Source organism: Nomascus leucogenys, chromosome 10 (genome assembly GCF_006542625.1).
Source record: "Nomascus leucogenys isolate Asia chromosome 10, Asia_NLE_v1, whole genome shotgun sequence".
In the NCBI taxonomy this organism is placed as follows: domain Eukaryota; kingdom Metazoa; phylum Chordata; class Mammalia; order Primates; family Hylobatidae; genus Nomascus; species Nomascus leucogenys.
In genome coordinates this window covers 70,858,974-70,885,946 of record NC_044390.1, presented here as the reverse complement: position 1 = coordinate 70,885,946, position 26,973 = coordinate 70,858,974, and the positions used below count along the sequence as shown (strand labels likewise).

Below are 26,973 nucleotides of genomic sequence, written 5' to 3'. Positions count from 1 at the left end.
GAGCGACTCACCGGGCCTGTCATTTTACAGGTGGCATGCTCGTGACACCCTCCGTTAAGGCCGTCTGCACAGGGGTCTATCTCTGTGCAGCTGCGCCCGTCCCCTTTGTATCCCTTCTGGCAGCTGCAGGAGACCTTCGTGCCCTTCTGGGAGCATCTGGCCACCTTTGCACAGCCCCCGTTGTCCTGTTTGCAGAAATCCACAACTGCAAGAGCAGAGGAGAGAGGGCTCAACTTACCACCTTCTGTGGAACTAGGGCTTCAGGTCAGGGTATGGGTCACCACAGCACTAGTGGTGTTGGGTGAGTAAATGGGCCCCTATGTGTTCGTGCTTCTCTCTCCATGCCCTGTGGCCTCTGTGCTGGCCTTTGCAACATGAATATTTTTGTGACACCCTCATAGATGCAGCCTGATGACATCTGTCCACTTCTGCCCCCTTTGTCATATACCTCCAGGCTTGACATTGGTGTTAGTTTTCAGAATTTGGATTTTTAATGTTAGGACAGTGTGTGTGTGTGTGTGTGTGTGTGTGTGTGTGTGTGTGTGTGTATGTGTGTGTGTGTCTGTGTGGTGTAGTTAGTGCAATATTGAGCACCTGTGAGATAGACATTGTTATCCCCATTCTATAGATGAACAAACTGAGACTCAGCTTAGCTGACCTGACAAAGGTAAAACAGCTTAAATGTGGCCTGGCTGAAGATTTAAACCCAGGTTGGCTTGGCTCCAAAAACCCATGCTTTCCTCACTGTGCTGCTCGTAGAAGCTTTGTTTTTATGATCCCCCAAATATCGACCCAACAATAGATTAGCTCTAGCCTCAGGAGTAGCTGAAAAGCCATCTGCATTTATGCAGCCACTTGAGACCCTGGAAGAATAAATACAAGGACAAGAAGACTCATTCTAAGGATGGGAGGGTGGGAAAAGAGAATCTAGGTCTTTGTTGCCGTTGTTGAACGCTGACTCACTTCTGGAATGCCTTGTAGCTGAATAAAGAACAGGTATAGCAAGATCTAATTTTTGTAAAGAAAGTATATATCTCTGAATATTTATCCATGAAAAATATTAGAAAGTACATGTGGCTGAGACTGCTAATTTTCCCTCAATACCTAGTCTCTGTTTTCTTCTTCTTTTTCTTTTTTTTTTTTTTTGGAGACAGAGTCTTGTTCTGTTGCCCAGGCTAGAGTAGAGTGGCCTGATCTCAGCTCACTGCAACCTCTGCCTCCTGGGTTCAGGCAATTCTCCTGCCTCAGCCTCCCAAGTAGCTGGGATTACAGGCACCTGTCACCACGCCCGGCTAATTTTTGCAGTTTTAATAGAGATGGGGTTTCACCATGTTGGCCAGGCTGGTTTCAAACTCCTGACCTCAAGTGATCTGCCCATCCCGGCCTCCTGAAGTGCTAGAATTACAGGTGTGAGCCATTGCTCCCAGCCTAGTCTCTTTTTTTCTATAATAATAGATTTTCAGGTGGGCTCATGGTTGCCCAATAAAAGACTACATTTCCCAGTTTCCCTCGTAGCTTGGCATGACCAATGATGAGATTCCAGCCAATGGGATGGGAGCAGATGTGATTTTTAACAATTCCTAGTTTGCATTCTTAAAGGGAAGGAGGTTTGCCTCCTTCCTCTTGCTGTCCAGGCTGGGCTTATGGTATTGGCCACCTCAGGTGAGGTGAGTGAACGATGGCAGAGCCACAAGATAAAAGGAGTTCAGCCCCCCAAATGAGCTTTCAGAGTGAAACTGTATTAGCCCTGAATACTTCCAACCTGTTACATGAGACAATAGGAAACATCTGCCTTATTTATGCCGCTGTTCATTTGGGTCTCTGTATGGCTGAACCTATATCCTAACTACTATAGATGGATATTGCAGTGTTCACAGTGGTTCTCACCTAGTGGTGAGAGTATGTTTAGGTTTAACTTAAAAAAATAGTGTTGTGTATTTTCTGATTTTTTTTTTGAAGGCTGGATTACTTGTAGGGTTAGAAAAACACTCTAAAGTTAGCCAGGTGCAGTGGCGCATGCCTGTAATCTCAGCTACTTGGGAGGCTGAGGCAGGAGAATCGCTTGAACCTGGGAAGCAGAGGTTGCAGTGAGCCAAGATTGCACCATTGCACTCCAGCCTGGGCAACAAGCGTGAAAGTCCATCTCAAAAAAAAAAAAAAAAAAAAAAAAAAGAAAAACATTCTAAAGTAAAGTGCATCCCAGTTTGCAAAACAATTTTGAAACCCTGACCTGGAGGGTGAGCAGATCAAGCATGAGCACACCCATTAAAGAAACTGAGTCATAGAGAGGATAGGTGCTGCTGAAGTGGCTCAGACAGGAAGGAGGGCTGATGAAGGCCAGGCACTGTGAGCAAGTCCTGCTCCTCTCCCACACCACGCTGCTATTTCACCCGTGCACAAAGGTGGCTTACCTGTGCATGTGATTCCATCACCTTCATAATCCAGCTTACACTCACACGTGTTGTTCTCCTTACAGGTGGCATGAGCAGAACAAGGAGGCGTACACACTGCAGGCAAAACTGCAAAGAAAGGGGCCACTTTCATTCTGCACCCATGGTGTAAAGAGTTAAAACCCATCTAAGGCGACTTCCCAAGACTCTCTCTGGACCACTGTGTTCATAAGTACCCCTGTACAGCAGGAAGATGGGGTGATTTGCTAAGGTCTTTTTTAGCCTTGGAGATTCTGGGATTCTAGAATTACTCTTTTATAGTAAGACATGATCTCTGCAATGTCATTGAGATTTATATGAGAAAAAATGTTCTTTAGGGGCTATTAATTAAAACTTCATACCACACAACTTATTAGCAGGAATGAACTTGGCAGATCAGCTCTCTGGCTCTAAGGACAGGGGTTCCCGATGGAGATGGTTAAATTGGAGGAGAAATTCCACGGCCTTCTGAGGGCACCACTGAACTAGGGAGAAGTCTGGAGCTTTGGTATCGGCTGGGGTTACAGTGCATGCAGGCAGCAGGAGGCCATGTGGTGCTTAGGGGAGGAGGGAGGAGGCAGAAGGAACAGGGAGGAGGAGGAACTCAAGTTAGCCATACTGCTGCAACCCATGAAACTTCAGGTTGCTAAAGCCCACAGGAAGGGCCTCGCCATACCCTATGACCCCAGGGAGGATTAAATGACAGTCATTCATAGGGATAATTCAACCAGCACATTTCAGATCTACCAGAACGCAGGGCTTTGGGTATAATGGAGACATCAGAAAACCGACCACTTAGTAAAGATCGAGCTATGACAATGATTATAATGATGAGTGTGATAATGGCAGCTGCTTGTTTTGAGCATCTGCATACACTGGGAACTTCAAAACCATGCTCGCTGACCCTGCCAGCAATCTTTTCCTTGCAGAATGTGTAGCATGTAGTTCTTTTTAAGGATAAGCAAGTCAAGGCTCAGAGAGTGCGGTTACCTAAGGCCATTCATCTAGTAAGTAGCAGAGCCAGGGGTCAGATCCTGGTCTTGGGCATTCAACGTGGTTTCCATGAAACCACTCAGCCTCTGTGTCAGTACCCATCTGGGCCCCCAAATCACCAAGACGAGGCACAGTCCTTGCCTGAGCCTGGGATTCTGTGCTTGAGGTGGGTCCTATAATCATACGGGATGACATGCTAGTTTCATAGGTTTGAGTTAAATCTTTTCATCTAGTTTTACTGCAAGTCTCCATCCTCCTGAGGCCCAGGGCTACAGATCTGAATCATCTTTTACCACGTGGACCTGCTTTGTCACTTTTTTCAGATGTCACTCAGACTCCCAACCTCACTTGTATGCTCTTGGCAGTGTTCACTGCAGCCCTGGGCTGCCAGCAGCTGACCACTCCCATGACTGACCTGCCTGAGTGTCACACGAGGGGCCTGTCCACCCCGTTTCACAAAGGCACTGCCCGGAGCCTGTGATGCCATCATCGCACTGTCCGTGGTCTGAGCAGCCACAGGCTGTAAACAAATTAGGATATGATCAGTCATCAGGAGTTGAGACCCAATCAACCAGCTCCCTGACCCCTTGTTGGCTATGCATTTTCAGTTGTGGGAGGTACCATGCTTATGTCATAGTCATTCATTCATTCATTGAAACATCTAAAAAATAACTTATTCAGGGACTATCACAGGCCAGGCACCGCTAAGCGATAAGGTTACAGGGAAAAACATAATAGAGAAGGTCCCTGTTCTCATGGGGCTTACAGTCTCAGAGTGCCCAGCTGTTGATCATGTAATTATAAATGAGATGAATGTTACAATCACAGTAGAGTGTATCATGGGGTATGCAATGAACATTTAGGGAGATCATCTCATCTGGGGCTTCCTGATGGAGAAATCTATTTAAAAGTAAAATTTTGGCTGGGTGTGGTGACTCATGCCTGTAATCCCAGCACTTTGGGAGGCTGAGGCGGGAGGATTGCTTGAGGCCAGAAGGTCAAGACCAGCCTGGGCAACATGGTGCAAACCCGTATCTACAAAACAACAACAAACAAAAATTAGCCAGATGTCGTGGTACATGCCTTTAGGCCCAGCTACTTGGGAGGCTGAGATGGGAGGACTGCTTGAGCCCAAGATGTTGAGGCTACAGTAAGCTGTGATCACACCACTGTATACCAGCCTGGGTAACAGAGTGACACCCTGTCTTAAAAAAAAAAAAAAAAAGTACAATTGTGGCCAGGTGCAGTGGATCATGCCTGTCATCCCAGTGCTTTAGGAGGCTGAAGCAGGAGGATTGCTTGAGGCCAGGAGTTTGAGACCAGTCTGGGGAACATAGGGAGACTCAATCTCTACAAAAAATTAAAAAAATGGCCCGGCGCGGTGGCTCACGCTTGTAATCCCAGCACTTTGGGAGGCTGAGGCGGGCGGATCACGAGGTCAGGAGATCGAGACCACGGTGAAACCCCGTCTCTACTAAAAATACAAAAAATTAGCCGGGCATGGTGGCGGGTGCCTGTAGTCCCAGCTACTCGGAGAGGCTGAGGCAGGAGAATGGCGTGAACCCGGGAGGCGGAGCTTGCAGTGAGCCGAGATTGCGCCACTGCACTCCAGCCTGGGCGAAAAAGCAAGACTCTGTCTCAAAAAAAAAAAAAAAAAAAAAAAAAAAAAAAAAAAAAAATTTAAAAATAAAAAATTATTTGGGTATGGTGTCATGTACCTGTAGTCCTAACTATTCAGAAGGCTGAGGTGGGAGGATTGCTTGAGCCCAGGAGGTTGAGGCTGCAGTGAGACATAATCCCGCCACTGTATTTCGGCCTGGGTGATAGAGTGAGATTTTGTCTCAAAAAATCTCATTAAAAAAGTAACATTAAAAAATATATACCAATTCCACCACTTCTCACCACCTCCAGCACTACCGCGCTAGTGCAAGTCACCATTAACGCTGACCTTGCATTATTTTCTCCAAGGGGCCCTGCTTCTGTGCCTGTTCTCCTACAGATACCCTCCCCAGAGCCATCCTTTCTAATCTCTTCACAACGCCCCTCTGTTCACAACACTTTGCTGGCCTCCTGTCACACATAGAGCTAAAGACTTTTCATTGGCCAAGAGGATCTGGCCCCTGGTGACCTTCAGATTGCATTCTCTTCCTCTTTTCCTCCTCTTTGCCCACTCCACTCAGCCACCCTGGTCTTCTTGCTGTTCTGTACACACCAAGCTGGCTCCTGCTCCAGGGCCTTTGCACTTGCTCATCGCACCTCGAGGAAAGCTGTTCCTCTGGTCTGCATTGTCCACTAGCTACGCGTGGCTATTTAATTAAACATTTGGTTCCTCAGCCACACGTTTTGGGTGCTTGATAGCCACATGTGGCTAGTGGCTACCATACTGGCCAATGGAGTCATGGAGTCTTTCCCACACTGCCGAGAGTTTGATTGGCCTGCTCTTCATACTTCATGCTTGGCCTCCTTGTTTCTGTTAGGTCTCTACTCAAATATTCCCTATGTGAGGTGTCTCCTAAAACAATGTCTCCTTTCATTCTTCACCCTTCTACCTGCTTCTTTGCTTTTATATCCTTTATAACTATTTTTTAGAAAAATTTGTTTCTGTAAGCCTTTTGAGAGCTGGAATTTTGTCCCTGTCAGTCCCTAAACCCAAAATCCCTAGACATTAGAAATATTCAGCTGGGCACAGTGGCTCACACCTGTAATCTCAGCACTGTTGGGAGGCCAAGGCGGGTGAATCACCTGAGGTTGGGAGTTCGAGGTCAGCCTGACCAACACGGAGAAACCCCATCTCTACTAAAAATACAAAATTAGCCAGGTGTGGTGGCGCATGCCTGTTATCCCAGCTACTCAGAAGACTGAGGCTGGAGAATCGCTTGAACCCGGGAGGCAGAGGTTCCAGTGAGCTGAGATCGCACCATTGCACTCCAGCCTGGGCAACAAGAGTGAAACTCTGTCTCAAAAAACAAACAAACAAAAAAACAAAAAACAAAAAACAAAAAAAAAAAAAGAGAAAAAAAATTGCTGGCTCTTGAGCAAATCACTTAAGCTCTTTGTACCTTGGTTTCTTCATCCGCTAGTTGCGGATAATAACAGTGCCTATCTCAAAGGGTGGTTAAGAGGATTGAATTGTAAAACATTTGTGCCTGGCACATAGTAGGCACTTAATCAATGTCAGCATTCACTATTAGTAAGGACTCAGTAAATCCACGTTGGCTGAATGATTGAATGAACGTTGTTCAGCCACATCTTGCCTTGGTGGCTGCTGGAGACAAGTTTCACTTCTAGAGGCGAAGCTTTTTCATTGGAAACCGGGAATACATCCAAGGAGGAAATAAACACATAGGGCAGGCAGATGGGAGGGGTGTGGCTGGAAGAAAGGACAAGAAGGATGCCTCCAGGTCAGGCAGATGGCATGGACAAGGACAGGGAGCACACAGTCAAAACACAAGCTCTAGCACGGGGAAGCGGCGCCACATACGCAGACAATCCGGCCCGAATCTCCCTGGCCAGCACATCTCACACGCCGTCCCGTTGAAGCCGGTGTTGCATTTACACTCTCCGGTGGCCGAGTACTGATCAAGGCAGACACCCCGGTTATTACACGGGGCATCTGGTCCTCCAGGGCAGGCTGGAAAAGATGAAACAGCAGTGACTCAACAGTCTCCCAAAGCCAGAGCAGCTCAGCACCTTTGTAAATGTGCTGTGGCATCTGACCTCTGTTAGCCCAGAGGGACCATGGCCCTCAGCGTCAGTGGATATTTAGGGCACGTCACTGGCCTATGGGATATGAACTTTATGGTATCTGACATGATTCTGTCTTGGCAGAGTGATATACTGAACTGTGCACTGTATTTGGGGGTTTGTGCACTGGATGTGAGGATATCTGGGCTGAGTAATGAACTTGCTCTGAGCTTTTGTTTTCTTACCTCTAAATGATGATAATAATAATGATATAGTGTCTGCTTGACCTATACCATGTTGTTATTGTGAAGATCAAATGAGGCATTATAACAGAACATTTTGAAAATATAAAGCACTGAACAAATATTAGAATGATACTGATTTTCATGAATGGTCCACACTTTAGTGATGGAGGGTGGAGCTGGGTGGTCACGGGGGCTCTCAACCCAGGGTATTCTCAATGAGATTATGATGGAGTATGCATGCTAGTAAAAATCACAGCTGCTGGAGACAGACCAGTGGGACCTTGGGTTTACTTCTTATCCTCTCTGTGCCTCTGTTTTCTCATTTATAAAATGGGGACAACAGGCCAGGCACGGCGGCTCACGCCTGTAATCCCAGCACTTTGGGAGGCCAAGATGGATGGATTGCTTGAGCTCAGGAGTTTGAGACCAGCCTGGGCAACATGGCGAAAACCCAGCCTACGAAAAATACAAAAAAATTAGCTGAGTCTGGTGGCATGTGGCTGTAGTCCCAGCTACTTGAGAGGCTGAGGTGGGAGGATCGCTTGAGCCCAGAGGGTTGAGACTGTAGTGAGCTGTGGTCCTGCCACTGTACTCCAGCCTGGGTAACACAGCGAGACCCTCTCTCAAAAAAAGTCGGTGGGGAGGGGAAGACAACAATGGAACCTGCTCCCTAGGGGTTGTTGCCCAGATTAAATGTTTTGACACGTATGTGAAAAAGCACTCAATAAAACTCAATAAATGTGCCTACTTAGAACAACATGTGGCAAATAAGTGATTTTGAAGCATTTGTCATGCTGCAGCTGTTGATGTATTGTTGGCTAGAAGTTAACACAGGGGTTTCAGGATGGGCCCAAATGTGCTTTGGCAAGGAGCCCTTTCCTGATGAGGTAACAGAGGGAGACAATGCTATACATCCTCTGCCAGGGACAGGGGCGCGCTCAGGAAATTATGGCCCATACATACTGTGTCAGTACATCAGCTGCCAAGGGAGAATCGTATCAAATGCCTTTCATCATGCTTATCAATATCATGGATATTGTGTTGCACAGCATCAGAAATGAAATATGGTGTGTTTCAGAAATGTCTACACTGTAATGTCAAGGGAAAAAGCAGACACACAATTACAATATATGCACAGCAGGATCTCAACTCGATAAAAAAATATGCCAAAGTAGAAGGAATGATACACAACTCTTCAGAGTTTTGGGGTCTGGGAATCATTATTAGCAGTGTTTCCCCCATCTCCCTGTAATTTTGGTACATTCGAAGACTGGACAATGAGCAGGAGCATATTACCACTTTTAGAGTTGCGAGGGGGGAAGAGGCACCCTCACCCTGACACTCTCGCCCAAAGTAGCCCTTGCAGCACTTGGGGATCTGTATCACCAGGCTGCACCGCTCCCGGCAGCCTTCCAGGTTCCTCTTGAAGGGCAGGTTGTAGAGACACTTCTGCTTCACACCCTAAGGGAAGAGAGTGGACCATCACTTAACTTACCACCACAGGGACTGGGGCTCTGGGGCTCTAGTCTATGCCCTCATGAAGGATCTTAGGTATTGCCCAAGTAAAAAATGGGACTTCCAATGTGAGCCAACTTTTTCTCCGAGGTAATATTTTTCCTATGGGAGTCAACAGACCGATGGCAGAAACACGAAGATGAGGGAGGAAGTAGATCTAGGGTCCATGGGAAGATTTCTCCCCAGTCTCAAGGGGAAGAACTTTCAGACCCTTAAGAGTGCTCTGCCAGTGGCATGGTTGCCTGGGGAGGGAGTGGGAAGGAGGTAGCTTCCTGTCACAGAAGGGGTGTGGGGCAAGGCTCCCAAATTGTAGGAAGGGACAGTATGAGTTAGATTTTGTTTTGTAGGGATATTTTCGTTATAGGTTTTACTAGTAGACTAGAAAGAGCTTGACTTTGGAATAAGTGATACAAAACAGCATTTAATGAGCACTTACTATGTGCCAGGCACTTCAGTGTACCCACATTTTTAAAATTTACTTTTCCTAATAGCTGCACACAGAGTCCATTATTAGCTCCATTTTACAGAAGCAAACCTGATAGGTAATAGGATTTGTCAAAGATTATGGAATTTGACCCCATACCTGTGGACTCCAAATTTCATTGACTTAACCATTACTCTCCATTGCTCTCTGGACTTTCATCCTAGCATTGCTCCTTACTAGCTGTGTGGCCTTGGGCTGATTGCTTACCCTCTCTGAGACCCATTTTTCTCATAAGTAAAGTGTAGGTAATAATAGCTTCCTATGAGTATTATAAAGAGGGATAGAGTAATGAGTATATAAAGGCTCAGCACAGAGCCTGGGACATGGACAGCAGCCAACAAAATGCAGCTATTTTTATAATCATAATTATCTTCTAAGTCCTTGTAGGTCTACCATCCCATGACTTTTCTAGACAGTTCCTAGAACATGGGTTGACAGGTTGCCTGGGCTGAGAATATCTATCTTACCCCATTGGCTTTCTTGTTGAAAGAATGACATAAATTACATTTATGCAACATATGTGCACGCATGCGCACACACACAGACATGCACACACACTGAGGCCTGCTAATGGAACAGACCTGTGGTTCTCCAAACATTATCACTGCATTCTTAATTACCTTTGGTTTACTCCACCTTGGGCAGCTGGGAGTATTGACACAGCTCCCACACTCCCCCTAGTATGCAAGAAAAGAAACACTTGAAAACCAAGAATATCAGAAAACACAAGGAAATGTTCCTGATTAATACCTGGATGGATTAAGGGCTTAATTAATCTTGATTAAGCCTATGGCTATGATCAAGAATATGAAAGCAGGCCAGACATGGTGGCTGACACCTGTAATCCTAGCACTTTGGGAGGCCAAGGCAGGAGGATCGCTTGAGGCGAAGAGTTTGAGACCAGCCTAGGCAACACAGCAAGACTTTATCTGCAAAAAAAAAAAAATTAGCCAGGCATGGTGGCACATGAACCTGTAGTCCCAGCGACTTTGGAGGCTGAGTTGAGGGGATCACTTGAGCCCAGGAGATCAAGGCTGCAGTGAGCTGTGATTGCACCACTGAACTCCAGCCTGGATGACAGAGCAAGACTCTATCTCAAAACAACAACAACAACAAAGAATATCAAAACACACACACTAACTTGGCCACACATAATTCTGAAGATCTGTCTTGGGCATTAGCTCTGTGCTTTTGTTCTCGGAAGGGAAAATCTGTTATACAGAGCTGGACCAGGGCAGTGTCTTACAGGCATATGCTATTAGCAGTGGGACATATGGGTGCAATTGTTCCATTTTAAGTTAAATGGGATACTTTTGGCCAATCCCTAATACTATTTGAGCCTTAGTTTTATAATAAATAGGGATAATAATTCTTGCTATTTGATCTTCAGAAGATTGATGAGGAAAAATGATTAACTGAAAAATATGTGTGGAATATAATTTGGAAATTAAGAAGACCCCTGTGGTAGAAAGGACAACTGGTTTCATCTCCTACTTTGGCTGACTGGGATCCAAAAAATTTGGGATAGTTATTGAAATTCCTAGAGGATGCCAGGTACTGATATCAACTGGTGACAAACTTTGCCATGTAAAGTCACTTTACCTCTTTGAAACTCAGTTTCTAAATCTACACAATAGGGCAGATGATAACTATTCCTATTACTGGATTATTGTAGGGGTAAGCTAAGCATTGAACAAAATGGCTGGCTTCAGGGGAGTACTCAGTAAAGATGCTAGATGGATGAATGAGTGAATGTAAAAATGCCTCACACAGTACAGGGCCTGGGATAGAAGTTCAATCAATATTGTCAAATGAATGAATCAATGGGTAAGTGAATAGAGGTGTGAGTGGCATATCATATTAGACTGACTATGTGAAATTGCCCTTTTCATAGGCTCCAGACTGTCAAATATGGCAATTTCATATGGTGTAATCTGTCAGACGTTCAACAAATGTTTGTTGAATGCATGAGTGAGTGACTGAATAGAGGGATGTGTTTGAAAATGAATGGCAGTTGGCATACAGTTGGTATCCAAGAACTGTTTTCTCAATGATAAGGGAGCGAATGAGTGGGTGAGTAGATGGGTGGATAAACAAGAATATTCCAGGCTGTGTGGGGCTAAGTAGATGCCTGTTGCTTCTGAGTCTAAAGAACTACATCATTTGGCCCTCAGGTCTTCTGGGTCCTAGTCTTGCTGAGGACAGGCCCTAAATGGTTTCACAACAGGGTCCACACTGGATCATGAGGGCCATTCTTTGGCTTAAGGTTCTCTTACTACACTGTTGTTTTTAGGACTGACCGAGGCATCGAAAGTAGTAAAGGTGTCACAGCGGCCCCCCAGGGTGGGATCAATCAGCAGACAGTCAATGCCGTAAGCCACGCCCAGATCAAACAAGAGCTCCCGCTGCACAATTCTGCAGGTTTGGCCATTCAGAAAGAGGTCACCCTAAGAAAGAAAAAAAAAAAAAAAAAAGAGAGAAAGAGAGAGAGAGAGAGAAAAACAGTCAATCTCTTTCATACATCTCTTCTTTCCCAGCCATGTAACATGGCCAGTAACTGCAAGACTCGCGAAGAACTTAATAAAACCCCGTGTATTTATATATTTATCAAATACCCAGCATGTATTATGTGCCAGATACTGTTCTAAGTTCTTTACCTGTGCAACTTCTTTTAATTATTACAACAATCCAAGGTGGTTGTGTTGGACGTAGCTGCTGTTATTAGTACCCATTTATAGACGAGGGAACTAAGGCAGTGAGAGGTTAAATGACTTGCCCAGTGAATGGTGGTGTGGGCATTTGCATCCAGGCAGTCAGCCTCAGAGCCTGCCCCCTTGACCCCTCTGCCTCACTTCCTCTACCAAAGGAGAAACGTCAGCAGTGGCTGATAGGGTGGAGCAAAGATGACCTTGCTGTGGTTAGGGATGAACTTCGCTGATGTGCCCTCTTTGTGTGTAGTAACCGAGTCTCCTTATTTAGTGCCAGCACCTAGCAAAGTGCCTGGTGTGGCTTTCTTTCCAGGGTGTACGAGTGATAGGCTTTAACTTTGTAATGATAATTTCTTTTTTCACATGTACCAGGCATAATCAACTGGGCTTTGGAGACATTATTTCATTTAATGCTGGGAATAATCTCAGGGCTTCCTTTCCTGAGGTCACCCAGCTAGTAAGTTGATGGATACATTATTCTTCCAGTATATAAAATGCTTTTAGAAAGCTTTTGAGAGGAAAACAAGATAACTCCCAGCATCTACGGATGGGATGGAGATAGTGTGACTCAGTGGAAGGAACACCAGAAAACTGTGGTTAAAGCCTTGCATGCTCACTCATGTACTATGTGACCACGGGCAAGTCACTGAACCTCTCTGAGGTTCATTGTTTTCTTCACCAGGTAAATAGAGTAAATAATTTCTAATATAGGGTTGTTATACAGATCAGACTAAATAATACATTGCAAAAAATACATTGCTCTGAAAGTTATATCAACACACAGAACAAGCAGAGGGCATTCTTACTATCCTTCTCTGATAGTTGTCTATTTTGGTCTAGGGAGTCAGGAAAATCTCGAGTGTACATTGGGATAATGTTCCAGAAGCTGGAATGAAAAGATGTGAATACTCTTCAAATTCAGTTATAAATTCAATACAATTCTAATTCAAACACCAAAGGGATACTGGTCATAAGATATTGACCATACACGCAGAATGTTGTATGGAACTTGTTGGAATTCTCCTTGAAGGGAATTAACTCAATTGGGAGATGCATCCCTTTTACCCTTCCTCCTTCCCACTGCCTGGAAAGTGGACATGGTGCCTGGAGCTCCAGCAACCATGCTGGACCTTGGAGGCTGGAACCATGTGCTGCAGAGCAGAAAGACAGAAGGTGCTTCTCCACTGAGCCATCCTAACTCTGGATTGGCTACCTCCAGATTTCTTTTATAAAAGAGAATAAATCCTTATACATTTAAGTCACTGGATTTTGGCTTTTCCATGATATGCAGTTGAAATAATCCTATTAGACCCATTCATCATATGGAATTACAGAAAGACAGAATTGTTCAGGAACTAGCCAGGGAAGGTAAAAATTGCAAACCTCTCAGTTGGCTGATCTAGGTAGGTATAGCCCAGAGCTGGCTCTGACTGCCAAGAGAGGGTTGGAGGTGAGGTCACAGTAGTGGGGCTGGGAAGGAAGAGAAAGGAATGACTGTATACTTTCCTGTTTCAGGAAAGTATCTCATATTGGAAAATAAATGCTCTACACAAAAAATAAAATCAACTGGAAGCTGCTCTCCACAGTGTGAGAGGCTTCCTGCCACCCACTAGGAGGGCTTGGGTTGGCCAGGATTTATCAGGTTTTTCATATCCAATTACATACTCTCAGGAAAAATACCTCTGAAGGTAGTGAGAAAAAAAAGAGCCTGCTACGAATGGAGAGAAAAAAATGAACATCTCCTTGAAGGGGTAGTGACTGGGGAATAGCTTGCTGTGAATGTGTTAACCCCTGCCTGCCCACCCTTCATGTTGATACTCACGATGTCACTGCCAGCTCCACACTTCACACTCAGCTCTGAACCTTGCAGGGTCTTCCAGGCAGTGGATGTGGGAAGATCCACAGCTAAAACCTGTAAGAGCAATGGTGCCATGTGACTGCCCCAAATTTGGGCTGAAGAAGGGACGGCCCGAAGGAGCTTTACCAAAAAACCAAATTCAGATGCAAATTTTTCCACAAGTTATAATAACTTTAGCTTTACAATGACTGTAGGTATAACCAATGGGAAGAATAATCAGGGGCTCTCTAGGAGGTTGGAAATTCCTTCAGGCGGGAAAGAATTGACCAGCTGGACTGCTTTCAATCGCCCTTCCATCCCCCATCTATGCTTGGGAGTCTCTGAAGATGCAGTCTTAGTGTATGAAGCCAATGAAAGAATAAGTGGGTGAGGCTGGGAAATGACATAGGATACACTTATGGGCAGCACTGTGCCCCTCAAAGAATTATGTTGAAGTCCTGATCCCCAGTTCCTCAGATTATGATCTTATTTGGAAATGAAGTCATTACAGATGTAATTAGTTAGGATGAGGTAATCCTGGAGTAGAGTGGGCTCTTAATCTAATATGAATGGTGTTCTTACAGGAAAGAAGAGGCAAATGCTACGTGAAGGCACAGAAACACACAGAGAGAGACAGCCCTGTGATGGCAGAGACAGAGATTGGAGGGATACACTACAGGCCCAGGAACACCAAGGATTTCCAGAAGCCACCAGAAGCAGAGAGAGAAGCATGGAGCAAATTCTCGGAACCTCCAGAAGAACAAAGCAAATTCTCAGAACCTCCAGAAGGAACAACCTTGCCAGCTCCTTCATCTCTGACATCTCGCCTCCAGAACTGTCTACTACAAAGAACACATTTCTGTGGCTTAAGCTGCCCAGCTTGTAGTAATTTGTGATGGCAGCTTTGGGAAACTAATCTAGATGGCTGTGGATGAACTGAAGTTGGGACATTTGGCATTCTTGAACTGGGCAGACTTGGTCCTGGAGAGAAACATGAGTCTTGGATGAAGACTCAGGATGGCTGCCATGTTCCTGTATGATTGTTCTTGCTCCTATACGATCATGTTTGCTCCTATATGATCGTGCTTGTTCCTATGAGACTGTGCATGCTCCCATATGATTGTGCTTGCTCCCATATGATTGTGCTGCTCCTATGTGATCGTGCTTGCTCCTATGTGATTGTGCTTGCTCCTATAAGACTGCATGCTCCCATATGATTGTGCTTGCTCCTATATGATCATGTTTGCTCCTATGTGATCATGCTTGCTCCCATATGACCGTGTTTGCTTCTATATGATCATGCTTGCTCCTATATGGTCATGCTGCTCTCATATGATCATGCTTGCTCCTATGTGATTGTGCTTGCTCCTATGTGATTGTGCATGCTCCTATATGATGCTTGCTCCTACATGATCATATATGTTCCTATATGATCATGCATGTTCCTATGCTTGTTCCTATATGATTGTGCTTGTTCCTATATCATGCTTATTCCTGTATCACATATGTTCCTATGTGATCGTGCATGTTCCTATATGATCATGCTAGTTTCTGTATGATCATGCTTCTCTGATACAGTTAATCAGTTCAGAGGCCACAACTGATTGAAGCTGGATCAATCAGTCATTTGCCTAGAAATTTTGGAATTGGATGAGAAAGAGTCCATCTGGAAAAACTTGAGAACTGTTGTCAGCAGCCATTTTGCCAGGAGAACTAGGAAGGAGGAAAGGCTGATCTGCAGTAGAAAGAGGAATGATGCTCTTGGGTATTGATTGAAGTAAAAAAGAAAATGGCAGGTCCAAGGAACAGAACCAAATGTGGTATACTGCAGGAGCCAATCAACCACGGCCAGTCAGAGGAGGACACAATGGGGCAGGTGATGCTGTGGCTTCCTGCATACAGTGGAGACAGGGACACACTGATAGTTCCTAGGCCACAATGCCTCGGTGCTGAATTTTATCACCACCCTGGGACATTCTTGCACTTATGTCTGCATGTAAACTAAATACCTTGGCATCTCGTATCACATGAAACTTCAAATACTCCTTCAGCTTCTCCTTGTTGTCTTGGTTGAACAGGAAGTCCTGTTGTTCAGCAGGTAGGGCTTGGAGGGCTTGGTCAGTGGGCCAGAAGAGAGTGACTGGGGTGTGGATGGGATCAGTGATGACACTCAGCAAACCTGAGTCCTGAAACACAGGGATTCAGTCCCTCGGTGGCATGAGCAAGGCCTAGACATGCGGGCAGGGGTTCTTTCTCTGAGGATTCTCCTCCATGCTCCAGCCCATGGCTTACTGGGACTCTGGATGGTTCAAGGGTGATACAGCTAGAGAAAGTAGAAGCCCATCACAGCCCAGCCATTCCGATCTACAATTTTTTTTTTTTTTTTTGAGGCAGGGTCTCACTCTGTTGCCCCGGCTGGAGTTGCAGTAGCACAGTCACAGCTCAATGCAGCTTCAACCTCACAGGTTCAAGTGATCCTCCCACCTCAACCTCCTGAGTAGCTGGGACTACTGGCATGCACCACCACACTCTGCAAATTTTTGTATTTTTCTAGAGATGGGGTTTTGCCATGTTGCCCAGGCTGGTCTGGAACTCCTGGGCTCAAGCAGTCCTCCTGCCTTGGCCACCCAAAGTACTAGGATTACAGGCATGAGCCAGCTGTGCCCATCCTGATCTATATTTTCTTGGACAGCAAATCAGAAAGCCAAATTCTGGAGTCCCCAGGGACTGCTCAGGGTTGAGGAACAGGGAAGAGGGAGCCTCAGAAAGATGCTTGGCCTGCTCCTCCCTATTCTCCTCTGCAATCTTTTGTTCATATTGGAAGTTTCTACTCAATTCATGGGAACAATCTCTGAAGTCAGTAAGGTATGGTTTTTTTTTGTTTTTGTTTTTGTTTGTTTTTTTTGAGATGGAGTCTCACCCTGTCACCTTGGCTGGAGTGCAGTGGTGCGATCTCAGCTCACTGCAACCTCTGCTTCCTGGGTTCAAGTGATTCTCCTGCCTCACCCTCCTAAGTAGCTGGGACTACAGGTGAACACCATCATGCCCAGCTAATTTTTGTATTTTTAGTAGAGACTGAGTTTCACCATGTTGGCCAGGCTGGTCTCAAACTCCTGACCTCAAGTGATGCACCTGCTTTGGCCTCCCAAAGTGCTGAAATTACAGGCATGAGCCACCGTGCTTGCCAGAAAGATATGGTTTTAATTTCTACCTGCCTCACAGGCATAGAGTTCCCAACTCTCCCATTCAACTTCCCCATCTTTATAATGGAGTTGATAATTTCAGGTGTGAAGCACCTAGTACACTGCTGCCACATTCCAATTTATTTCCCTCTCCCCAGCCTCAAATCCTCAATTTCTAACTCAGCCAATGTACATTATATAGCTCAACAAGCCATATAACATTCTAAGAAGGGAGTGACAGAGAATGACTTTGCTCTCCAGAAAACTGGGACTTCCCCATGCAGATCCCGCAATAGCTGGCTGATGTCAAAACAAAACAGAAACAACAACAAAACAAAACAAAACTTCTTTAGGCAGATTATCCTCTGAGTCAACTTCCCCTAAATTTTTACCTGTATTAAGCTGCTAAATTTGATGTAGCCATTGTTTGTTGCCAAAGTTGTAAGATTTTGCTGCAAAGATAATAAGAATGAGCATGAAACTTTTCCTTATACAGTTCATGGGGAACTTAACAAGAGCTCAAGTGAAAAAAAAGTAAAGGTAACATAACCTGACAGATGCATAGATGGGCTCATCAGCACCTGCTCCAGCTCTCTTCTGACCATGCTTTTTTGCATTCTAGAGACTAGTAGGCTAAGCGCTACTTTTTCCCAGACTCCCTTGCAGCTAGAGCCCCAATGTGATATAAGGTCCTCCAAGCAGAAGCACTTGTGCAAAGCTTCTTGGTGAAAAGAAATAATATGAGGTGGCAGCAGCTGCTAGAAGGGAGATCAACCCCTCTGGCAAGCACAATTGGGACATCTATAGCCCAGTGTCTAGTGTCCAAGGTGGTGAGGCTGGAGACAGGTGGCAGTCACAGAGCTGTGACAGCCAGAACAGCCTGGTGGTGGTGGTAAGGTTATCAGGTTAGGTGTCCACCCTTTGTGTGTGTGTGTGTGTGTGTGTGTGTGTGTGTGTGTGTGTTTAATTAAAAAAAAACTTTTTTAGACAGGATCTCGCTCTGGTTGTCCAGACTAGAGTGCAGTAGCATGATCTCAGGTCACTGCCCTCAGCTCACTGCAAGCATCTGATCCTGGAATCAGGTGATTCTCCCACCTCAGCCTCCCAAGTAGCTGGGATTACAGGCATGACCACCATGCCTGGCTAGTTTTTTGTATTTTTAGTAGAAACGGGGTTTCACTATGTTGCCCAGGCTGGTCTTGAACTCCTGGACTCAAGCAATCTGCCCACCTTGGCCTCCCAGATTGCTGGGATTACAGGTGTGAGCCCCTGCACCCAGCCAGGTGTCTACCCTTTGTAGGCCTCCCTGGGCTGCTCTGCTCCCAGCTGTGTAGCATCTGAATTAGGCTCTACCCTTCCAGAGATTTGATGATGTATCTACTATCTCAAGAAACTTTTTTTTGTCTAAGTATAGTGGATTCTGTGTTCTGCAATGAAAGACCTTGACCTATATTAACAAATAAAAATAAAAGTTAAAATTACATTTTCTGTCAGTTTAGGAGTTTTACTCCAGATTTAACTTTATCTGTCTGTCTGTCTGTCTGTCTGTCTGTCTATCTATCTATCTATCTATCTATCTATCTATCTATCTATCTTCTCCATCTTCTAAACCTTTGTAAGACTACCTTTCCTTGTGGATGCTAGAGAAAAACATATAAAACCTACTTATCAATTTAAGATAGACTTTTACTTATTTACTTCTAAGAATAATGTTTACTAGGCTTTTAATAATAGCTTGAGATTGAAGCAGAAAAAGAAAATGTTTCAAAATGATGACTTTGAATCAGAATAGAGATGATAATGTATTGAGTCACTCCAGGCTGAAAATGTGACAGAGTTTACCTACCAGAATTCTTCCAGAGGTGTCTTTGGGAGTGATAAGCAAATTTTTGGGAGATAGCAATTTGTCTATGATATGAACAATCCCATTAGTACTGATGATATCACTGGATATGATCTTAGCCTTATTATTTATATACACTGTGCCCTGAAATCAACCAAAAACAAAAAAGAAATGAGTGCAAAGTGAAATGGACACAAAATTGCTTCTCACAGAATGCTTTACCAATGTGTCAAATTATCAGGAGCAAAAACTGAATATCCAAGTTAATACTTGAGTGTATTTTTATTATGACTATGAAGTGAAAACAGAGATAAAAATTTAACTTTCACCTGGAGAAGTTAATTATAACATAGAATCATCTAAACAGTAATTTCAATATGATTCTCCAATATGAAATAAGCAAGCAGCTCAAAATTGGCTTCTCTTTTGTATTTGTTCTATACCAACTCCCCTGGCTTTCTTCCTTCTGCAAGGAATTCTACGGTCACCATTTACTTCTCTGTAGTAGGGAGGGACTGGACCAGCATGGTCAAGTGGCTTTGATCAAAAGCTTTCAACCTTCCCAGCTTCTGACTAATGCTATCAAAAGCAGTTCTATTTACTACTTAGAGAGGCCTGCCTCTGAGTTTTAAACCTGGCTCTAATATTTGCTCTTTGTGTGACCTTGGACAAGCTACTTAACCTTTCTGAGCTCAGTTTTCTTATTCAGAAATTAAGGATTAACACTGTCTATATCAAGGGAGTATTTTGCAGATTAAATGAGTTAGTACACATCAAATACTATGTGCCTGCATACAGAAATCACTTAACATGTTATTATTATTTCTTATATTACTTTAAGGAAAAAAAGAGAAAGAGGACCTAAGGATAAGGTACTTCCTTTGTTTAAAAAAAAAAAAAAACAACAACTTTTATGTTCAGGGGAACATATGCAGGTTTGTTACACAGGTAAACTTGTGTCATGGGGGTTTGTTGTAGAGATTATTTCATCACCCAGGTATTAAGCCTAGTATCTATTAGTTATTTTTCATGATCCTCTCCCTCCTCCCACTCTCCACCCTCCAGTAGGCCCCAGTGTGTATTGTTCCCCTCTATGTGTCCATGAGTTCTCATCATTTAGCTCTCACTTGTAAGTGAGGACATGCAGCATTGGGTTTTCTGTTCCTGCATTAGTTTGCTGAGGATGATGGCCTCCAGCTCCATCCAGGTTCCTGCAAAGGACATGATCTAGGGGAGAGAGGACCTAAGGATAACTGGCATCTACCTGAGAGACGGAGATGACTATTGGCTCTCCTTGGAGGGAAGTAGCATTTGAGATCAATTTCAGGTTTTCCAGAAGCAGCTGGTGGCAGGCGACCACATGATACCGAAGAACCTGGGGCATTAAGCCCTGTTTGTCCCAGTCTCTAACCTGTAACAGAATATTAGAGGGTTCCAGCCAGAGGCAGGAGCCTTTTGCTGCAATGTGCCATTTGGTTCTCCTGTCCTCCATTCTCTCTTCCACACCTCTCGGCCCACCCAGACTCTGGGAAGTAAGCTTTGTGGTCAGGATTAGAGAATGGAGGCTGTTCAGACAAAAGGGAGGAAGTGACTCTAGCTCCTTTCTTGCCTCCATTGTGGAATCTCAGTGTGGAAGGAACATGGGGTTCCTCTGGCTCAAGACTTCACAATACATGTTGCAAAGATCCCAAGTTCTGTGAGATGATCCTCGAAAAAGAATTTTCTTGCGAAACATGCTGGGAAACACTGCATAGTATATACCCCTCTTGGAGAGGTATCAGTGCTAGATGTAAACCTTTAGTATTGGCAAGATCATGACATATTTCCACTTGGAATTCAAAATACAATCAAGGCTGGGTGCAGTGGCTCATGCCTGTAATCCCAGCACTCTGGGAGGCCGAGACGGGCGGATCACTTGAGGCCAGGAGTTTGAGACCAGCCTGGCCCACATGGTAAAACACCATCTCTACTAAAAATACTACTCCGGAGGCTGAGGCATGAGAATCACTTGAACCCAGGAGGCAGAGGCTGCAGTGAGCCGAGATCGTGGCACTGCACTCCAGCCTGGGTGACAGAGCAAGACCCTGTCTCAAAAACAAACAAACAAACAATATTAACATACAGTAAATAATCAAAAGCCCACAAAATTCTCATTGTTTCATAACTCCTTTAATGGCCTTTTATTTTGAATTATAAAGTGTCAAGTTCTTTCAAAAACTATTTTTGTGCCTCTGCTTTGTTGGTGTCCAAAATATAGGCATGGAGAGGCTGGGTGTGCAGTGGTTAAGTACATGGTCCCAGGTTTGGGTCTTTGCTCCACCCCCTGCTAGTCATGTGATCTTGGGAAAGCTACTTCCCTCAGTATTCACAGCTGTAAAATGAGGATCACAGCAGAAATCACAGGGTTGTTGTGAGGGCCAAATGAGTCATTCTAAGCCGGGCACTCAGAACAGTGTTTGACACAGTAAATGTTACCTATCATTATCACGAATGGGCAATCCAGTATGAAGAGCCCCTGTGAATATTAGAACAGTAAAGGCTCTGATAAATCCTGCAAGAAAAGAATCTATTTAAATCTCTTTAACCCAGCATCTCTCCCTCCACTGCCCCGTTTTTTGTCTATGGGAGGTCTAAATCACTCGAGAATTGTTAATCTTCTCCAACCTCGTTCAGGAATGTCCCTTAGAAAGTCTCTGGCCAGTGGTTACCCCAAATCTACCTGATGTTTCCCCTGACAGGGGTCCCTGTGCCAAGAGGCAGCCCCTTCTATTGCTGGTGAGTTGCACCTGATCTTACAGCTCCTGCTTAGAAACATCTCCAGTCTTGGTTCCAGGGCGAGGCCCAAAGACTATGTTCCAGCCGCAGACCTCCCCCTTCTGCCCACAGTCTCATGCTCACCCGGGCTTCCTCATCAAAGGCTGCAGATAAAGGTGCAAAAACAGTGAAGGGGCCTGGGCCGACCAGATCTTTCACGAGATGCTCCTGTGGGAAGAAAGGTGGGGCTCACACATCACTCACTTAACATCAATACATTCCCGGGGCTCAAACTAATACCAGAGATGATGGCACCTGGGTGAAGCAAAGACTGGATGAGGAGACCTGTGTTTCAGTCTTGGATTCAGATGAAACCCAGATTCTCCGTCGTTGAAATCGTGTGTGGTTTTTTTCTCATTATAAAATTAACCCATGCTTACTGTATTAAAGATTTTGAAAATACAGCACAAAGAAAAAAATAACAGGGGCTCCCCTAGTCCCACCACCTAGAAGCAGCTCTTATTACTTTCAGGTATTTTTTTTCCAGTGTCTCTTGCACATATCAGTATTTTATATCATGAGGATAATAATACAAACATAAAACAAGTTGTAGTTAACTGTTATAATTGTCTTCTTGCAATTCTAAGATCATATGGTTACTATGAGCATATTTTCTTCTAGTTTTTAATGATTTTATTAAAATCTTATGTCATATTTTTTATGATTTTATTCTTCTAGTTTTTAATATTTTATTCCTACATCTGAATCTCATTCAGACGTATGATGTGCAGAAAGATCAAACTTAATTTTTTACCCCAAGTGTTAACCAGCTGTCCCAGTCACACCTTTTTCTCTACCAGTGTGATGGGAGTCTTTCATGTACTACATTTTTTTTTTTTTTTTTGAAACAGTGTCTCACTCTGTCACCCAGGCTGGAGTACAGTGGCATGATCTCAGCTCACTGCAACCTCTGCCTCCCGGGTTCAAGCAATTCTCATGCCTCAGCTTCCAAGTAACTGGGACTACAGGCCTGCGCCACCATGCCCAGCTAATTTCTTTTGTATTTTTAAAAGAGAGACGGGGTTTTACCATGTTCCCCAGACTGGTCTCGAACTCCTGAGCTCAGGCAATCTGTCTGCCTTGGCCTCCCAAAGTGTTGGAATTACAAGTGTGAGCCACTGCACCCGGCCTAGGCTGAACTCTTATGGCTAGACAGACATGTATATTTCCTACCTGCAACTGGAAGAAATACTGGGAAGTTTTCGGGTTCTTGGGAAGCTCCTGCAAACAAAGGGTAGTTTCACTTAATGCCTGTGAAATATATATAAGAACAACACAGGGTTGTCACAGGATGATTTCTCTGCCATCCCTTCAACTGGAAATCTGTAACACCGGGCCTTTTTGGAGCTTCATCTGTAGGCTGACAATTAATGTTCAGAATGACTATGTGGACAGAGTGTGAATTCTATAACCTTTCTGGAATCGCCATCTGATTTATGAAAGAAAGGTTCAGCCATTTCCAGAAGTATCTGAACTTTAAGAGCATTTTCTGACTTGCAAATATTTAAAAAAAATCAGTTATAGGCTTATGGCAGAGTTGGTTACTCTAGTAACAATATTTGATCAGCCAGAACATTTTCGTCCCTCTTTAAGTAACTGAACATTTACTTTATAATAGACAGAAACCTGCAAATATCACCTTGCCTGAACCACTATGCTCAGTACACACACACATGCACACACGTGCGTACACACATGCACCTGCATGCACACACAAGCATACACACGTACATGCATGCACACACACGTGTACACACATTAACACATGCACACACACATGCACATGCACATACAGCAATCCACGCCATGGTAATATGGTTGAGCTATTGAGCACTCTGTGTCCTTTGCACATATTACCTTATTTTAACAACCTGATGGAGTTGGTACCATCATTAATTTTTTTTACAGATTAGAAAATTGATATACAGAGAGGTGACATGATATGCTCAAAGTCACATTACTAACCAGGAGAACTGAATTCAAACCCAGGTGTTTCTGACTCCAGAGCTGTCAGTCCATCTTAATCCCTACATTACACTCTTTCGCAGGTCAAATGAATTCCCAGAGGAAGACAAAATTTCTTTTCATTGCTGATTTATATAAAATTGCCTTTCGTATTTTTATAGTGCTTTACATTTCACCAAGCTCTTGAATATTCCTTAGCTACCTGGATTCTTGGCATTTTCAGTGAAGTAGAGTTTACTTGATGGAAACACATCTCACTTTACCTGATAAATGCTGCCGCGGCAGGTAAATCCATCTCCGACGTAGTTTGGCTTGCAAGTACAAGTCCTTTCTCCTTGCCCAGTGTGGTTGCAGATGGCAAATTCACTACAGCCGCCATTTTTCTGGTAAAATTGCCAAGGGGCAAGGGATGGGGATTAGACCAGTTAGTTTGCCAGCTCTACCGATATTTACAAAGCAATTCTGCGTTCGAATTCATTTTTTGTCTCAGTCTCTAACTTTGATTCATTTGTATTGTTTATCCTTTTCCCAAGCTTGCCTTCCAATTCCCTATACTCGCAGGGGCATCTTATTCACCTGGCCTTGTATCCTAAGATGACAGGTCCCTTTGAGCAGATCTTCAGCCCTGTACAGGTAAGCCCAGAGTTGCCAAATTGGAAATTTCTCAGCATCCAGGTATTAACTAGGAAGACCCCACCTGTTTGATACTTCCTAGCTTTAAGCTATGATCATAGGAAAAGGTAACCATTATCAGATAGAAGGCAGGTGGTACAAAACAGAACACATTGTCCCAGCCCTCAAAGAGCTTATAAGTTGTAGAAGATGGGCAGAGACCTAAAATACAACAAAGCAAAGCATGGTTCAAAGCTAACATTCATGGGAACACTCATTGCAGGGACACTCCACTCACCCCATGTTCCTCTACACATGCATCACCTGACCCCATAGGCCCCTTCCTCACAAACCCTTCCCTGTGCTTTCTCAAACTCATTGCCATTAGCAACTTGCTGACATTCTCACCTTAGTAAGCTCTCTTCACCTCTTCCTGCAGAGGTCTTTGTCTCCTGCAAACATTGGCCTTCCTGTGCCCCTCAAGTGAAGCTGTTTTCCTCCGCTAACTCCACACTGGTGAGGGATTGAAGTGGCAATGTCCTGGCTGTGCTGGGAGAGTGTCTTTCTTACTGTACATTGTCACTTCCAAAACGTTTCCACACCCTCACACCCTCAGCCTTTAAACATCCATAATCCTTCACCAATTTTTACTCTTTGGTCCTAATGGTGGTGCCTGGATCACCGCCTTTCCCTTCATTCTTGATGTTGCCATCCTTGGCAGTGTCAATACCCTTGTCAATGGCCTCTACCACCCCTGCCCCCACCCCCTGGCTTTGTAGTCAACATAAAGTGCACTGACTGCTCCTGAGAGCTCCATTTCAAGCATCCTTCTCTCTCTGGCCACCAACTTTTATCATTTCAACTTCTCTCTTCTAATACTGCAGTATCCAACCTCCTTTGGTCCACAGGAACCTCCCCCTCCTTTGAGCTTACTTCTTTCTCCCCAGCATTCCTGCCCACCTACTCAGCCCCGTCGGCCCCCAGCCAGCTGGCAAGGTGGAACACTGTGACCCTCCCTAGCTGTTCTCTCCCTCCATCACTATGGCTTGGCAAATCCCTAGCTCTCCTGGGTCCCACTCTAACTTCTCTGGGTCTGCCAGGCTGGTGGTGCATTGCCTGAGAAAGTCACGGATACGTGCTATCTGGACTCCCTTCAAAGGTATGTACATAGATGCCTGCACCTTTGCAGTACATTTAATTTCCCTCTCTCTAGAGATGATAGGGTTTGGCTGTGTTCCCACCCAAATCTCATCTTGAATTATAACTCCCACAATTCTCATGTGTCATGGAGGAACCTGGTAGGAAGCGATTGAATTGTGGGGCAGGTCTTTCCTGTGCTCTTCTTGTAATAGTGAATGAGTCTAAGGAGATCTGATGGTTTTAAAAATGGGAGTTTCCCTGCACAAGCTCTCTTGTCTGCCACCATGTGAGACAGGCTTTTCACCTTCCAGCATGATTATGAGTCCTCCCCAGCCATGGGGAACTGTAAGCCCAATAAAACTTTCTTTTGTAAGTTGCCCAGTCTGGAGTATGTATTTATCAGCAGCATGAAAATTGACTAATACAGATGACATTCCACTCCTCACCTTTCTCAACTCTCAATCACTGTCCTCTCATCTTAGTTGATGAACCCCACTTGTACCTCATGGAGAAAAGAGACACAGGTAACAAGAACCACCTCATCTCTCCATCCTGAGCTTCACCACTTGTTTGGGTCTGGACTCTGCTTTCCTTATTTAACAAGTGTACTAACAACTAACTAATGGACTGACTCATTAATGGACTCACTAGTTCATCACTGACTGACTAATATACTGACTGACACTACATCTGCTTCTATCTGAGGCTGATGCCTCCACCTGGGCTCTGGGTCCCACTCCCTCTCACCCCCTCCTGTGTTTTCCTCCTGTAACAACAACCTCCTCTCCTTCAGGAGTGGTTTCCTCCCCTCTATCAGATCATACTCCCCAGCACAAAAACATGCCTTCATATTACTTATCTTGAAAAAAGCCGAACTCTCTTTTTTAAGAGAACCCCTTAGGTATAGATGAACAAAGACTGACCATGAGTTGACTCTTGCACCTGAGTGTCAGGTACAGATGGGTTCATGTATCAGTTGCTCTAGTTTCATGTAGGTTTAAAATTTTCCAGAGTAAAGTGTTATAAACAATGCTTCCTTTGGTCCACATCCTTCTCCATTAACTACCCATTTATTTGCCCAGGAAGATCCTTGCAAATGTCTATGTTTCTACTTTCCTTACTTCCAATTTTCTTCTCAACTTACTTCTAGGCTCTTGGTCCCACCTTTACACAAGCCTCCACCCTGATCCGGGTCTTCAAGAATTGAGACCTTGAGAAGGCAGTGGTCAGTTCTCTTCTCTCAGCATAGGTGACATCTCAACATCCTTTGCCTGTACAATCACTCCACTTGAAACATTTTCTTCTCTTGGCCTCTGTTGACACTATACTTGATAAGTGGTTTTCCTTCCACATCGTGGGCTTTTTTACTGAGCCTTCTCTGTAGGTACTTCTTCCTCTGCTCAATGGATTAATATCCAGGGCCCCTCTGCCTGCCCCATCTTTGCCTCTAACTTTCATCTTGTGCTTCAGCCAGTTCCCTGTGTTTAAATACCATCTCTGTGCCAATGACCCCTACATTTGT

The 26,973-nt window shown here is 44.5% G+C and overlaps 1 protein-coding gene across 1 annotated transcript in view; it reads right to left on the bottom strand.

Annotated features, from left to right (window-relative positions):
• Positions 1–26,973, bottom strand: part of STAB2 (stabilin 2) — a 187,983-nt gene that overhangs the window by 17,488 nt on the left and 143,522 nt on the right. Inside the window, exons 45-59 of the mRNA XM_030821934.1 lie at positions 23,963–24,082; positions 22,908–22,955; positions 21,819–21,902; positions 20,185–20,331; positions 18,924–19,064; positions 17,470–17,529; positions 15,905–16,081; positions 13,881–13,970; positions 11,651–11,797; positions 9,971–10,027; positions 8,686–8,812; positions 6,904–7,053; positions 3,838–3,942; positions 2,412–2,519; positions 12–205 (exon numbers count right to left, since the gene is read on the bottom strand). Of these exons, the coding sequence (XP_030677794.1) occupies positions 12–205; positions 2,412–2,519; positions 3,838–3,942; positions 6,904–7,053; positions 8,686–8,812; positions 9,971–10,027; positions 11,651–11,797; positions 13,881–13,970; positions 15,905–16,081; positions 17,470–17,529; positions 18,924–19,064; positions 20,185–20,331; positions 21,819–21,902; positions 22,908–22,955; positions 23,963–24,082 (1,755 nt within the window). The remainder of the gene's footprint in view (positions 1–11; positions 206–2,411; positions 2,520–3,837; positions 3,943–6,903; positions 7,054–8,685; positions 8,813–9,970; positions 10,028–11,650; positions 11,798–13,880; positions 13,971–15,904; positions 16,082–17,469; positions 17,530–18,923; positions 19,065–20,184; positions 20,332–21,818; positions 21,903–22,907; positions 22,956–23,962; positions 24,083–26,973) is intronic.